The sequence below is a fragment of the Pangasianodon hypophthalmus genome, chromosome 4 (assembly GCF_027358585.1).
Source record: "Pangasianodon hypophthalmus isolate fPanHyp1 chromosome 4, fPanHyp1.pri, whole genome shotgun sequence".
In the NCBI taxonomy this organism is placed as follows: Eukaryota; Metazoa; Chordata; class Actinopteri; order Siluriformes; family Pangasiidae; genus Pangasianodon; species Pangasianodon hypophthalmus.
In genome coordinates, this window is record NC_069713.1 from 8,449,818 (window position 1) to 8,465,273 (window position 15,456).

The 15,456-nt window shown below is 38.5% G+C and overlaps 1 protein-coding gene across 3 annotated transcripts in view; it reads left to right on the forward strand.

The window, feature by feature from the left end:
- The window catches only part of LOC113526772 (tetratricopeptide repeat protein 39C), a 19,759-nt gene extending 4,485 nt beyond the window's left edge, over nucleotides 1-15,274 (forward strand). The window contains exons 2-14 of one of the 3 annotated variants that reach the window (XM_026914109.3): nucleotides 1,492-1,540; nucleotides 3,537-3,665; nucleotides 6,663-6,777; nucleotides 6,916-7,450; nucleotides 7,943-8,111; nucleotides 8,208-8,301; nucleotides 9,185-9,292; nucleotides 9,497-9,606; nucleotides 9,773-9,896; nucleotides 9,987-10,084; nucleotides 10,237-10,341; nucleotides 10,561-10,599; nucleotides 13,393-15,274. In XM_026914109.3, the coding sequence (XP_026769910.2) occupies nucleotides 1,492-1,540; nucleotides 3,537-3,665; nucleotides 6,663-6,777; nucleotides 6,916-7,450; nucleotides 7,943-8,111; nucleotides 8,208-8,301; nucleotides 9,185-9,292; nucleotides 9,497-9,606; nucleotides 9,773-9,896; nucleotides 9,987-10,084; nucleotides 10,237-10,341; nucleotides 10,561-10,599; nucleotides 13,393-13,482 (1,765 nt within the window). In that variant the 3' untranslated portion in view covers nucleotides 13,483-15,274. Of the gene's footprint in view, nucleotides 1-1,491; nucleotides 1,541-3,536; nucleotides 3,666-6,659; nucleotides 6,778-6,915; nucleotides 7,451-7,942; nucleotides 8,112-8,207; nucleotides 8,302-9,184; nucleotides 9,293-9,496; nucleotides 9,607-9,772; nucleotides 9,897-9,986; nucleotides 10,085-10,236; nucleotides 10,342-10,560; nucleotides 10,600-13,392 lie in introns of all 3 variants that reach the window. The other 2 variants (XM_026914108.3, XM_053233140.1) reach the window with 2 other exon arrangements.
- The last annotated feature ends 182 nt before the right edge of the window (nucleotides 15,275-15,456 follow it).

Below are 15,456 nucleotides of genomic sequence, written 5' to 3' on the forward strand. Positions count from 1 at the left end.
CATTTAACAATTTAAGCACAAAATTTAAAAAAAATTCCAAATAGTATTTTTAGTTTAATTACAAAAAAATGTACATTTTTTGTGTAATTCAGAGTAATGGTTCATTTTTAGTATAATTCATCATAATTGTGCATTTTTTCATGTAATTCATCATAACTGTGCATTTTTCTTGTAATTCAGCATAATTATGAATTTTTTGTGTAATTCAGTATAATTGTGCATTTTTCCTGTAATTATTCATTTTTTGTGTAATTCAGCATAATAGTGCATTTTTCATATAGTTATGAATTTTTCGTATAATTCAGTGTAATTATGCATTTTGCATGTAATTCAGTGTAATTAGGGATTTTTTGTGTAGTTGTGCATTTTGCATGTAATTCAGTGTAACTGACGACACCAGCGATATCTCCGAAAAGTGTATTGCGAGTTGTGGTAGGTGTCTGTTAGTGCCAGCACACCCGTATCCCAGCATGCAGTGGCTTTCACAGTGCAGTAAATGAGCGAAGTGACATTTAAGGCCACACCAGGAAGCTTTTCACGTTGAGGAAGCTCATTAATTAACCAGGCGTAAGACATAATCTTCCGTAAGATTGCTATAACGTGTGTTAGAGTAGAGTAATAAGCTTTATTCTATAGTAATGCAGCATTATTCTATTCTGTTCTGTTTTATTCTTCATGGTTTATTACTTATCGGTCTTATCCAGACAGTGTAGTGGTAGAAGTGGGCGTGGTTAAATTACACTGGTGCAGAAGGTGGCATAGAGAATTTGAGTGAAAGATTGATACATTGCTATGCATGTGCTTATGACAGAATGTTGATATTCATCATATAGGTGCTGCAGATATATATATATATATATATATATATATATATATATATATATATATATATATATATATATATATATATATTTTTTTTTTTTTTTTTTTCCCTATGAGACTGGCTTGAACCTGAATGAAATGATTGGTGGTATAAGAGGAATGCAACACTTCAGGATGTGCTGTTATTGGAAAATAATCAGCATGGTACTCCACTCGGCCAGCTCTGATGGAGGTGTTTAGGCAGTGAAGTGTTGTTGATGGGAGCACTTTCTCATCCTCCTGTTCCACACTACTTCCTTAACATGTTCTGCGAGCTAGACGCTTCTCATTTCTCTTTGCGACTTGTATGGCTTTTTAACTACAGTCTAAGCTCCTACAGTGTTCTTTTGCATCCAGAGTGTAACAAATGTGTGTAACCGATTTAACAACAGTGCAATACTCAGACTGTTGAATTCAGTTTTTCAGAGGAAGTTAATGTGTTCTGCTTTCTCTTTTTGGGGGGAATACACCATGTTTTCAAGTAAATAAGCTGCATGTTGGTTAAAACCTCTTCAGTTAAACGCATTTTTTAGGCTCTGAAATTGAAACCTTTAGTCCTGCTACCTCTTCCTGATTATAAACAATGATTCTTAAGTATGAACATTGCATTGGTTCCTCTTTGTGCTGCAGGAATTACAGCCCTCTGATGAGCTTTGGTGCGAGCTTTGTGAGTTTTCTGGTAAGTGTACTTCCTTTGTAAAACTGCTGAATCTTGCTGTCAGGCTGTGTGTCATGTGACTGTACATTACCGCAATAACAATGGAGTCAGCATGGTTTTCAAAATGGGGTCTGGGTCAAGCAAAACCAGGGGTTTGCTAATTTCTAGCTTTGTTACAGCCCACTATTATCCAACTTTAATGCTGAATAATAAACTAGACTGGAATCTAGTGGCAACTTTAAAGACAATGGGTTCTATAGGTGAAAAGTTTGCAAGCGTCTGGCTAATATAATACAGCAAGTTTTTAGTTAATCGTTTTGTCTCTAAAAAGTGCATTTTTCTAACAGTTAAAAGGGTCCCTGATTGTAAAAAGTTTGCGAACCCCTGAATTACATATCATACATCATCACTAAAGTAAGGATCATAGGATTTTCCTTTGGAGAAACCATTAAAGCATCTATGTGTACAAAGTGTTTCCCTATCAGAAAGTAGTCAAAGTGCCCTTTTTGGAATCTAAGAGCTGTAATTTAATTCAATTCAATTTTATATGTGACTTTGTCAAAAAGCAGCTTTACAGAAATATACAAACTCAGGTTATAAATTTTACATTTTATACATTTATAAATTTATCCATAATGAGTGAGCCAGAGGCGACGGTGGTGAGGAAAAACTCCCTGAGACTACATGAGGAAGAAACCTTGAGAGGAACCAGACTCAAAAGGGAACCCATCCTCATCTGGATAACACCGGATAGTGCAGTTATAAATAATTCCCTTCTGTAAATGTGTACCATATGGTCAAAAAGTGCAATTGTGTAACCAGGAAATTCATCACAGTTTTCAAATGAAGCCTATTTTGCTGCAGTTTTCAAACTGTTCACTGACGGAGACTTGAGTGCAAAACTGTTTGTAGGAATTGCAGTCCTAAAAAAAAAAAAATTATAGCAATTGCAGTACAAAGCCATCTTCATGGGTTCTAAGTGGTACCATCCACAGTAATCTCGTGTATCTTTAGGCTGTCTGTACGCGGCTATCCTCAGCAGCAGCGAGTGGTTTCCATGAGATGAGAACTCCAAGCAGAAGTAGGGCATCAGGATGGATCAGGCAGAGCTGGAGAGCAGAAGGAGTCAGGATCACTGATATCTCAGGAGTAGCGTGTGTAGCTCAACAGAGAGAGAGAGAGAGAGAGAGAGACCAACAACCACTTAAAGAACTCTTAAAGAACCCTCTTAAAGAAAGGAGTTTGAGTAGAACCCATGTAGGAACCCTTTTAAAATGATTTATTTATTTTTTTTTTTTAAAGAAGTAGGCACTTGACAGATGATTACACGCACCACATCACTCCCACGGGGGGGAAAAAAATCCCTATGCTCTGCCCACTTCACAAGCAAATCTTTTTCTGAACTCACAGAAGTAATAATAAAAATCATTGATGACATCCATTATGTTGTATTATTTATATATACACTCACCATCCACTTTATTAGGAACACCTATACAGGTGCACATTCTTGCAGTTATCTAAACAGCCAATCATGTGGCAGCGAGAAAATCATGCAGATACAGGTCAAGAGCTTCAGTTAATCTTCACATCAAACATCAGAATGGGGAAAAAGTGTGATCTCTGTGACTTTAACCGTGGCATGGATGTTGGTACCAGATGGGCTGGTGTGAGTATTTCAGAAACTGCTGATCTCCTGGGATTTTCACACGTAATAGTCTCTAGAGTTTACACAGAATGTTGCGAAAAGCAAAAAAACATCCTGTGAGCAGAGGATCTGCAGGCTGAAACGCCTTGTTGATGAGAAAGATCAGAGGAGAATGCTCTCTGATCTCATTCTCTTCCTTCAATGACGGTAATGGTTTATAAAAATTCTTATCGATGCATATCTTTAGGGGAAAAAAAAAGCCAACATGTGCACAAAACAATCCGGCTTTGCGAGATTTGTGAGATGACGATCTTGTCAGCTTGGCGCTGAGTTTGTTTGTAAGTGAATGGTGTTTACTTCTCTTTCCAGAATGCCATGATGACGTTTGAAGAGGAGAAGATGCAGGTGGCGTGTGAGGACCTGCGGGCCACGGAGAGACTGTGCGAGTGCGACAGCGCCGGCGTGATCGAGACCATCAAGAACAAGATCAAGAAGAATGTGAGCAATTCCGGCACTTGTCACAGTCAGAGGCGCTGTTTGTCTGAATGGTGTTTAATGACGCGAAGCGTTCATTTATTATCGTTTAATTACACTGCGCAATAAGCAGCATGTCATAAATCGGTCCATTTTAGAGAAAATGAGACTGAACTATTAAAGAAGTCATGATGTATTGTAGCTGTCAGCGGAAAGCCGTAGATATTGATGCTTTTTAGGAGCAGAAATAAAATACCGGGTATTTTATGACTCATTTTTGACTTCAAGCAGAGAGCTTTCAAAGCGCCGTGCCAATATAAACCTCATTTACTTGCCAAGTCATTTAATCTATCCTTATTTAATTGTTATTTATACCCAAGGATTCAATCAAAACTGAAGTCTCATTTGCAGTAATGTCCTGCTTGCAGATTTTTAACTGCTTAGAATCGCAGAACACTATGTACGTGTTTTTTTTTCGTACATCTGGTTTATATCACTCCGTGGAAGTCTATTCTACGTGCATTCTCCACTTTAAAAGGTCCTGTGTTTTATAGCGAGGTTGAGAGTCGAATAAGAATAACATTAGATTGTTAGAAGGGAATTCTCAGACGCTGTACAAGTTACGAACACGGCATATGAGAAAGCATGCAACGATAGTCTTATGAGAAAACATCAGTAAGGAGTAAAAGACAAGACAGCATGTTGTTGTGTTGGACGAATTACTGTGAAGTTGATTATTTTCCTGTAATAGCATGTCCCGAAGTGTTTTATACCACAGAAATCTGCCAGCTGTACCATTTTTAATTCACTGAATAGTATAAAAAGACAGGCCATACTTTATATCCGTTTATAGTTACATTTAATGTCATAGAACATCTACAAGACAAGTTAGTTTCTGTTATTGCTTATGTTATAGCAGCTCTAAACTCCTCAAACTCCTCTGTCCTGAAAACTTTCCCGTGTTGGAAAACTCTGACACTGGAGACCCCTTCCAAAAATGCTAACTAAACATTTCAGAAAAGTTCATCATATCAACATTTATACACAAGCACTAATATAAAACGCTAGGCATTTTATCCGGTGTTGCTCTATTCAGTTCATCTCATTGTACTTTTTATTATATTATATAATATAAAAGTGTGTTCACTGTACAGGGTTGAAAATTCAGTGCTGTTTTTTTTTTCTCAGCAAAAATGAAATTGAAAGCACATCGTCAACGGAGTAAACATCCCCTCTGATCATCTGATCAGAAAACAAAAGTATTTGTGTGCTGTTCGTTCCATAACCACACAGTTTGAGCAGCTACCACATTTTCTAACGTGTGATGTTTCTCAGTATGTCACAGATTTTGAGATCACTCCAAAGAAAGTGGGTTTAGTTCATTTGTTTCCGGAGAAGAGAGAAGGCACAGTTGGGAATTCACCTTCCCTTTATTTGATCTTGTTTATTAAGAATTCACGTTGATTGAGGGCAATGACGCTCGCTATGCAACCCATGCCAGAGAACCAGTCTGAAGGTCCCTGTTTATACTACTCAGTTATTTAACATCCACTAGATGCAGATTCTGTCTCATTATACCATGGTCTATCTGAATACTCGATTCTGCTGGAAGGTGTGCGCTCAAATCTTCGAATGCACAGGTAGTTCCAGTCAGTTTAATCACCGTTTTAAATTAATGCACTGCCTATAAACACTTGTAACCATAGCAACATACAGTTACAGTTGCCTAGATTAGTTAAACTCACATCTTCATTATTGGTAGAGACACAGCACAGGCGCAGGTAATTCACACATGTATAATCTCTCTCTCTCTGTCTGTCTCTCTCTCTCTCTAATAACTATTTATTATAATTCATTCAAATAAATATAATCTCATCGTGCTACTTTATCTCTATATGATTTAGAGTGGACAGAATTCTAGATCTAACGAGCCGTATGTAAAATAATGCAAAAATTAACCAGTACTTTTATCTTTCAGTCAAATTTTACACTGCAAAAATCAATGACAGCTTGCAAGTGACTGGCAAGTGACCATGGTATAAGCGGGATAATCCATGGCTAGGTGTGCATTACTCGATTTTAATTTCTCCACTTTGCTTCAGGCGGCTCTTTGCCTCCGCATCATGCATTAAAATCGAGTAATACACACCTAGCCGTGGATTATCCCTTATGTAACGTTCACATATTTCTTGTCTGAGCCAGACAGGGGAGTATCCTGCGAGATGCACACGCTCATTCCCTCAAGGTCAAGATAGAGACCAAAAGCCCAAAGGGAACACACACATGTATAACAGAGAGTTCTCTCGAGTCAGGAACAGACGTCAATGCATTTTTGTATGCAAAGCACTACTGTGTATTATCCTAGATCTTGAGCCCTCAAAAGACACGAACTGTTCTAACAGTGAATGCACACAGGCACACACACACACACACACACACACACACACACACAGACACACACACACACACACACACACACACAGACACACACTGTTCTCTTATTGTTCTTGTGAGGACCTTCCATAATGCCTACAAATAAATCTAACCCTAATCTTAAGCTCAGTAATGAACAGGAAACATTTAAGGCTTTTTTCAGTTTTTGAAATAAAAGTTTTTGATTTCCTCACAAGATCAGAATTGTCAAAACCTTGTGGGGACCAATATTTAAAAAAAAATCCACACACTCAACTGGGCTAGGGCAGGATAATTGAAAATACTTCATATGGAGACTTTGTAGTGGCAACTAGAATATAATGTTTTTTTATGCCTTCTCCAGATGACTATGTGGATTCTCTTAGCAATATTTAAGAATATTATTCTTGATTTTTAAAGCCACTCCTAATAGACGGACAGAAAAAGGAGAAACTGAATAAAATTTGAAGAGCTATAACTATAAAGCTGTAAATGTATTAGACAGGAACTTGCACAATTCCGCTTACATGTGTAAATAGTGGCTTGTGTTTTCTTGCTAAGTTGTGAAATTCCCTCCAGACGTCACACTTCTGCATTGATATCCAGCAGGTGGAGGGTCAGAGGTCACAGGTGACCGTGATCGAGCGGCTGCAGAGGCTCATCATAGTGGCTGACTGTCAGGTTTATCTGGCCGTGCTGTCCTTCGTCAGACAGGAGCTCTCTGGTTTGTGCTTTTTAATAGTTTATTGAGCTTGTTAAAGGCATATTAAACAGTGGTTTAATGCAGCATTTGTTTTAATGGTTTAAAATGACACGTATTGTTTTCATGATACTTTAAGATCGTCTTGTTCTGTTTGTACAGGATATATTAAAGCTGGCTGGATCCTTCGTAAGGCCTGGAAAATGTACAATAAGTGCTACAATGAGATCACCCGGTTGCAGGAAGCGTGTCAGAGGAGGTGCTCAGCACCACAGGGGGCACTTTCTTTTGCTCAATCCAAACAGAGTCAGAATGCCTCAATGCCTGATCCCACAGCAGCCCGCTCCAGTGAGTGTCCTGAACCTGAATCCAGTCAGGATTGTTCCCTGGCTCCTGTCTCAGAAGGGTCACGTGCTCCCAATCAGCTTAACGACAGCCACAAAGCGTCCTCCACTCGGCCCAAACACGGCATGAAATCTCAGCCGCGGCTCGATTACAGCGTGACCGCGGAGTCTCTGAGTCGACTCAAGGGTTCAGTCAGCTTCGGCTACGGCCTGTTCCACCTCTGCATCTCTATGGTGCCTCCTCACCTGCTGAGGATCATTAACCTGCTGGGATTCCCTGGCTCACGGCAGGAGGGGCTCAGCGCCCTCACGTACTCCAGCGAAAGTAAGGACATGAAGGCCCCTCTCTCTACGTGAGTAGGTGTAAAGAAGCATGCTGGAACAACGTGGCAAAATAAAATTGCACAGAAATTGTATGGTCAGTAGTTGAGTAGCCATGTTTCATTCACACCTAGGTGAAACTTCAAGTTGCTAATTCAGCATTTACACACATGCCAATACACACACGCATACATACAGTATATATACACATCTTAAAATCTGAAACGAGTGTTATTACATCATAAAATATCAGAACCAATCATGTTCAATATGCAAATGCAGCATCAGTTTACCAGGTGAAGGGGGTGGGGCAGATAGGTTTGAAGCCATTTTTATTTGTGTATTCACAGAATCTGTATTTCTTAATAAGGAGGTGCTTGTATGACATTTTTGGCTTTCTAACAACATGCTTTGTAGAACTGACATATCTAGCTGTTTATTATTAAATACATAGACTAACAATGTGTGGCTGTATGGTCTTCAACCGTGATTGTGATGTGTGTGTGTGTGTGTGTGTTTCTCAGACTGGCCCTGCTGTGGTACCACACGGTCGTACAGCCCTTCTTTGCACTGGACGGCACTGAAACAGAGGCAGGACTTCAGGCTGCTAAAGCCATACTTCAGAAGAAAGAAGCTGAATATCCTAACTCCTCACTCTTCATCTTCTTTAAAGGACGAGTGCTGCGGCTCGAGGTAAGAGGATGTTCAAAACCCCAAATCTATTCAAGCGCCCTGCTGTGTTAGCTTTATGGCCATCGCTGAACATTCTCTCTTGTCTGTTGCTGTCAGTGTGAGATCAGCAGGGCTTTAATATGCTTTAATAATGCATTGGAACTGGCTTCAGAACAGAGGGAAATCCAGCACATCTGTCTCTACGAGATTGGTAAGTCACTCTGTACCACTGCAGCTCACACACCTTGTTCATGTTCCTGCACCCTTCCTATTACAGTGACTGACTGACTGTCTTACGGAGAGGCTAACTGACATACTGACTGACTTTCTAAACTGTTTTAAAAGTACCTACTGACTTACTGACTGACTTGTTGACTCACTGACTGATTTATGGACTGACTAAACTGTTGTAAAAAATACTCACTGACTGACATAGTAACTGACTTACTAACAGACAGACTGACTGACTGACTTAAAGATTGAATTACTTACTAAACTGTTTTAAAAGTACCTACTGACTGACTGACCTACTGACAGACTTTCGGACTGACTTACTTTCTAGATGAGTTCTGGAGGAGACTGTTTTAAAAGTGCAAGTGCCTACTGACTCACTGCCTGACTCACTGACTTGACAACTGACTTACTACTGACCGACTGAATTAAGGACATACTGCCTTCCAGACTTAAACTGTTTTAAAAGTAAAAGTACTTACTAACTGAGTTGACTGACTGGCTGATTCACTCACTGATTCACTGACTGAATGACTGACTTGACTGACTTGACTGACTGACTGACTCACTCACTCACTTACTGATTCACGGACGGACGGACTGACGTGAATGGCTGACTGACTGAATGACTGATTGGCTGGGAGATGTACTGATATCAGCTGACTGAGCTACTGACTGAATTGTTGGCTGACTGACTTACTGGCAGACTGACTTACAGACTTGCTTTCTAAACCATTTTAAAAGTCCGATTACTTACTGAATTACTGAAATCTGACAACTTTCAGAGAACCTTCTAAACCTTCTGAAAGAGCATCTTCGACACTCCTAACATCTGAGGTTTACGCAATGCTGATGTGTTGCAGGTTGGTGCAGTATGATCGAGCTGAGCTTCACTGAAGCGTACAGAGCCTTCGAGCGTCTGATGACGGAGTCACGCTGGTCCCAGTGCTACTACTCCTACCTCACTGGAGGTAAGGTGTCTCCGAATAAAAAAAAAAACTTCAATAATAGAGCTGAAGCCAGCGGCATAGCTGAAGAGGGGTACGGTTTTAGATTTAGAAAATTATGTACAGCACAATGAGATCATTTTGGAATCATTTTTATGGTTAGTTCACCTTTCATAATACAACACCGTATAATCACTCGTGATTTCCTGAGCATGTTTTATATTTCAGTGTGTCAGGGAGCTTCAGGTGATCTGGACGGAGCTTGTAGCGTATTGAAAGATGCGGCTCGGCTTTTCAAGAGGAAACACAATCAGATTGAGCAGTTTTCCATGAGGAAGGTAAGTGTAACAACCACAGAGGAAAAACTGTCCACAAACACATCACTGAATATCGGTTTAGCCTTATTTATTAAAGACAAATTGAATTTCTCCAATACTTTAAAACAGATGAACTGTTAACTCATTAATTGTATGTGTGTGTGTGTGTGTGTGTGTGTGTTAATAGGCTGAAGAGTTAAGGAAGCCCAGACCCACGAAAGAGCGATGTATGATGGCTGCCATCGAGGTTCTGTACCTTTGGAAAGCTCTTCCTAACTGCTCTAACACCAAACTGCAGCTCATGATTGAAGGTTAATCACACAACACTTGTCACTTATTTCTGCTAATGTCCGTGGAAACCAAATGGACACGTGCTGAATTTCAGTTTCTTTATGCATCAGTTCTGCAGCAGATGGACGGCTCGTCGTATTGCGGACTGAAATACCTCCTGATGGGGGCCGTGCACAAAAGTCTAGGGGACAACGCAAACGCAATGCAGGTACAAAGCCCCGAATTAATCCAAACTGTATAAAGTCATAAAGTTAATGTCTGACATACAGTGTGTATATCTGACATCAACCGTTGCATCATGTTTGTATTATGCGTAAATACACATGTACAGTGTAAATGTTTGTTTTTTGTCCACGGCAGTGTTTTCAGATGGCTTTTAGAGATGAAGAAGGGTGTGTCAGTAACTCATACGTACAGCCTTATTCCCTCTATGAGCTGGGATGTGTGCTACTAGAAAACCCTGAGGCAAGTGTGTGTGCGTGTGTGTGTGTGTGTGTATGTATTTTAGTGCAGGTTTTGCAATTCTGACCCAGCAGGCAGATTTGCGTGTGGATTTAAGCACACGCTGAGTTTGTAAAGCTCACGGAAGTATTTGTGTGCCACTGATAAAATATTTAGTGTATCATCATGCGCAGGTGTTTAATCTGGCTGAAGATTAATGTTGTGTTTTGTTCCTGTTTTCAGTCTACAGCTAAAGGAAGAGCTCTGCTTCTTCAAGCCAAGGTACATTAGATTAAACTTAAACTCATTTAATTAAAGTGACCAGTTATTTTATATAATAATAATAATAATAATTATCATTGGAGACCATAATAATAAATAATAATAATAAATTTAATGACTTTGATAGTGGTTATTATCATCAAAGGGGAAAAAAAAAAAGTTATACCCTAATGTAACATTAGGTACCACTGGAGTGGAGGTATTCAAACTCTGGGACTCCCCCTAGTGGGGCGTGATGGAATTTCATATGAAGCGAAGGCGAAATCGAAAATACATATTTTGTGTATATATATATATAAAATATATATATATATATATATTTTAATGACCGTTTCAGATTGACCAACCTTTACACATTTTGTGTAGGAGCTCCACATTTTAATAACAGAACACAAAAATACGCCTAAAGTGCAGTCTTCTTTGTTTCCCCCTAATAAAAACGGAACATGAGCCAGTTGATGTATGAATCCCAAACGATGGACAGTTGTGCAGATGTTTTGAGCTCTTCTGCTGTGCCCTCACTTTCTGTCAAGGCAAATAATTCATTACTGCGATTTTTTTTTATTTTTTATTTTTTTAAGTTCATTAATGCAAGATAAAACTATCAATATAGTGTATGTCCTACACACTACACTACACTATAAACTACCAGTGTAGTGTTCATCGATGTAGTGTATGTCCTATACACTACACTACACTATAAACTACCAGTGTAGTGTTCATCGATGTAGTGTATGTCCTGTACACTACACTACACTATAAACTACCAGTGCAGTGTACATCGATGTAGTGTATGTCCGGTACACTACACTACACTATAAACTACCAGTGCAGTGTACATCGATGTAGTGTATGTCTTATACACTACACTACACTATAAAATACCAGTGTAGTGTACATCGATGTAGTGTATGTCCGATACACTACACTACACTATAAACTACCAGTGTAGTGTACATCGATATAGTGTATGTCCGATACACTACACTACACTATAAACTACCAGTGTAGTGTACATCGATGTAGTGTATGTCCTGTACACTACACTACACTATAAACTACCAGTGTAGTGTACATCGATGTAGTGTATGTCCTGTACACTACACTACACTATAAACTACCAGTGTAGTGTACATCGATGTAGTGTATGTCCTGTACACTACACTACACTATAAACTACCAGTGTAGTGTACATCGATGTAGTGTATGTCCTGTACACTACACTACACTATAAACTACCAGTGTAGTGTACATCGATGTAGTGTATGTCCTGTACACTACACTACACTATAAACTACCAGTGTAGTGTACATCGATGTAGTGTATGTCCTGTACACTACACTACACTATAAACTACCAGTGTAGTGTACATCGATGTAGTGTATGTCCTGTACACTACACTACACTATAAACTACCAGTGTAGTGTACATCGATGTAGTGTATGTCCTGTACACTACACTACACTATAAACTACCAGTGTAGTGTACATCGATGTAGTGTATGTCCTGTACACTACACTACACTATAAACTACCAGTGTAGTGTACATCGATGTAGTGTATGTCCTGTACACTACACTACACTATAAACTACCAGTGTAGTGTACATCGATGTAGTGTATGTCCTGTACACTACACTACACTATAAACTACCAGTGTAGTGTACATCGATGTAGTGTATGTCCTGTACACTACACTACACTATAAACTACCAGTGTAGTGTACATCGATGTAGTGTATGTCCGGTACACTACACTACACTATAAACTACCAGTGTAGTGTACATCGATGTAGTGTATGTCCGGTACACTACACTACACTATAAACTACCAGTGTAGTGTACATCGATGTAGTGTATGTCCTGTACACTACACTACACTATAAACTACCAGTGTAGTGTACATCGATGTAGTGTATGTCCGGTACACTACACTACACTATAAACTACCAGTGTAGTGTACATCGATGTAGTGTATGTCCGGTACACTACACTACACTATAAACTACCAGTGTAGTGTACATCGATGTAGTGTATGTCCGGTACACTACACTACACTATAAACTACCAGTGTAGTGTACATCGATGTAGTGTATGTCCGGTACACTACACTACACTATAAACTACCAGTGTAGTGTACATCGATGTAGTGTATGTCCGGTACACTACACTACACTATAAACTACCAGTGTAGTGTACATCGATGTAGTGTATGTCCGGTACACTACACTACACTATAAACTACCAGTGTAGTGTACATCGATATAGTGTACGTCCTGTACACCCCACTACACTATAAACTACCAGTGTAGTGTACATCGATATAGTGTACGTCCGATACACTACACTACACTATAAACTACCAGTATAGTGTACATCGATGTAGTGTATGTCCGATACACTACACTACACTATAAACTACCAGTGTAGTGCATATCGATATAGTGTATGTCAGACTTAACTATAATTAAATAAGTATCTAGTTAACATCAGTTACTATATTTATTAGGGATGCTACTGAAAAATAGTGGTGGAAAATATTCAAAAACTGCACTTTCGTGTTTTTTTTTTTTTTTCTGAAAGAGAAAAAAGGCTGAACATTTTGACCTCAGGTTAAATAAAAACAAATTAAGCCTACACCAAAGGCTAATCAAACACTTTACAAATAGTTTTAATGCTAAACATAATTGGACAGTGATTTAAAATTGCTCTCCTAAGGAAAAAGTTTGAATATGTTTGTATTATTAGCTTGTAAATTAATAATCCACACTAATCCAGTGATCTGTCGTTCTGCAGGAGGACTTCTCGGCGTACGATTTTGAGAACAGGCTCCACGTGCGAATCCACACAGCTTTAGCTTCACTCACAACAACAGCTCCACAATAACTCCTTTCCGATGTTCTCAGAAATAAGATGTACACGAGCCAGCAAAGAAATCTGAGACAGAAGGAAGAAGGAAGGAGCACAGCCTCAGACTGTTACTGATGATCATGGACTGTTGTTACATAAAATGCTGTTTTTTTTCCCCGAGCGCACTTTATTTTTATTTTAGATACTCGATTAGAAAAGAGAAACGGTCAGTTTTAATGTAGAGTCCTACGTTGTGAAATATCAGGATGGTGAGTCATTGCTCAGTTACTTTTTGGAAAGTCAAGTCACAAAGCACATGATTTCTGATTTTTGGACTGCGTTATGTTTAAATTAGTGCCTGTGAGCTACTCAAAAGCACGACTAATTTAATTTACAGAGTTTATAAAAATAGGTTTAAATTGTTTAGTTATTGCTGGATATAAGAGATTTAAAATATGCGAGTAGTTTTTTTTTTTTCTTTTGATTGTGGTCAGTAGTCTGATACCTGGCCATGCATGTGGCCTTCAAGCATTGTACATCACCACATGCTAAAACGCCACTGAACAAAAAACAATATTGCCAAATCGCAACCAATCACACCTCCTAAACTGCAGGTTGTCTTAAAGGTTTAACATTCACTCATGCAGCTAGCAGTTGGGCAGCTAAACTTTTTTTTTTTTTTTGTCCACATGCCAAAGTCTAAAAAGTGTCTGCTTAGAGATCCTGATATTATTTGGTTGGTTGTAAATCCTGAATTTTTTGTTGTTCTATTAACGAAATCTAAAATAACAACAGAAAGTAAGTTATTTGGATTGTAAATGTCATGGACGGAAGGTATATCACTTAAGATGTATCACTGATTACTGTTACATTTAAGAGGAAACTGCTCTGACTACTCTGCTACCTGTGGTTAGCTAAAACTATCTAACCAGTATATGCAGAAAGAAAATCAGGCCTTTATTTTGCAGTACAGTAAGTACATATTGTTTTAGGTAAGGATGTGGTAATTAATTGTAAGTAGTTTTAGGTGTGTTTACATATAGAATTTTGAGGTACGTAATAATTTCTGAAAAAATGACCAGGTTTGTACAAGAGCACATGGTGCCACAATGCAATAGTTACTCAGATTGTAATTATTTTCATGCAGGACGTAATGATGTGGCGTAATCTTCGATTAATATTTTTATAAGTTGAATATTTTAAGTGTGTAGTGAATAATGTGAAAAATACCAGGTATACTTAAGCAAATAATGCTAAGTAACATTATAGTTGTATCAAACATGCGGAATAGAACACTTGGAGTATTTTTTTCGCATAAGTTACATTATTATATACTTATATTTCCAACTTCCAAAGGATGATCTAAGTATTACAATGTCATTATTGTACCGCAGCACAAAGTACTGTTGTACAAACGGAGTACTTCTCACACTAACTACTGTGTACTTAAAGATCCGGTATGCAAGGTTGTACCAGACATTACTGCATACTGACCTGCTAAATACTACGTAGTTACTGTACTGTTAAATGAAGTATTACTCAAATGGTATGATTGTGTTCAACTGAGTAAACAGGAAATGAAATTCATGCTAACTGGTAAAATGTTGAACTGCAGTATTAGGACTTTAAAGTGCATAGTTACAGTATGGTCTTTACAGATGAAAATATTAACCTGGTGGAGGCAGCTACAGTGTTTAAAAAAAAAAAAAAAAGTTTTAAAAAAGTGTTTTTGGTTTCACCATGCTCAGCAGTAGCATGTACTTTATTATATCAATGCTGTTCTTGACCTTCACTTTGGAAAAATAAACAATGGACATGTTGAGTAAAATTGTGGTTTTGATGCCTCTTAGATGATGTGAACGTCTTTGGAACTTGTAAGAAGGGCTGAGAAAATGTTTATAAAATGGATTTCAGTGACTTTAACCATGGTATGGATGTTGGTGCCAGATGGGCTGGTTTGAGTATTTCAGAAACTGCTGGTCTCCTGGAAATTTCACACATCAACAATCT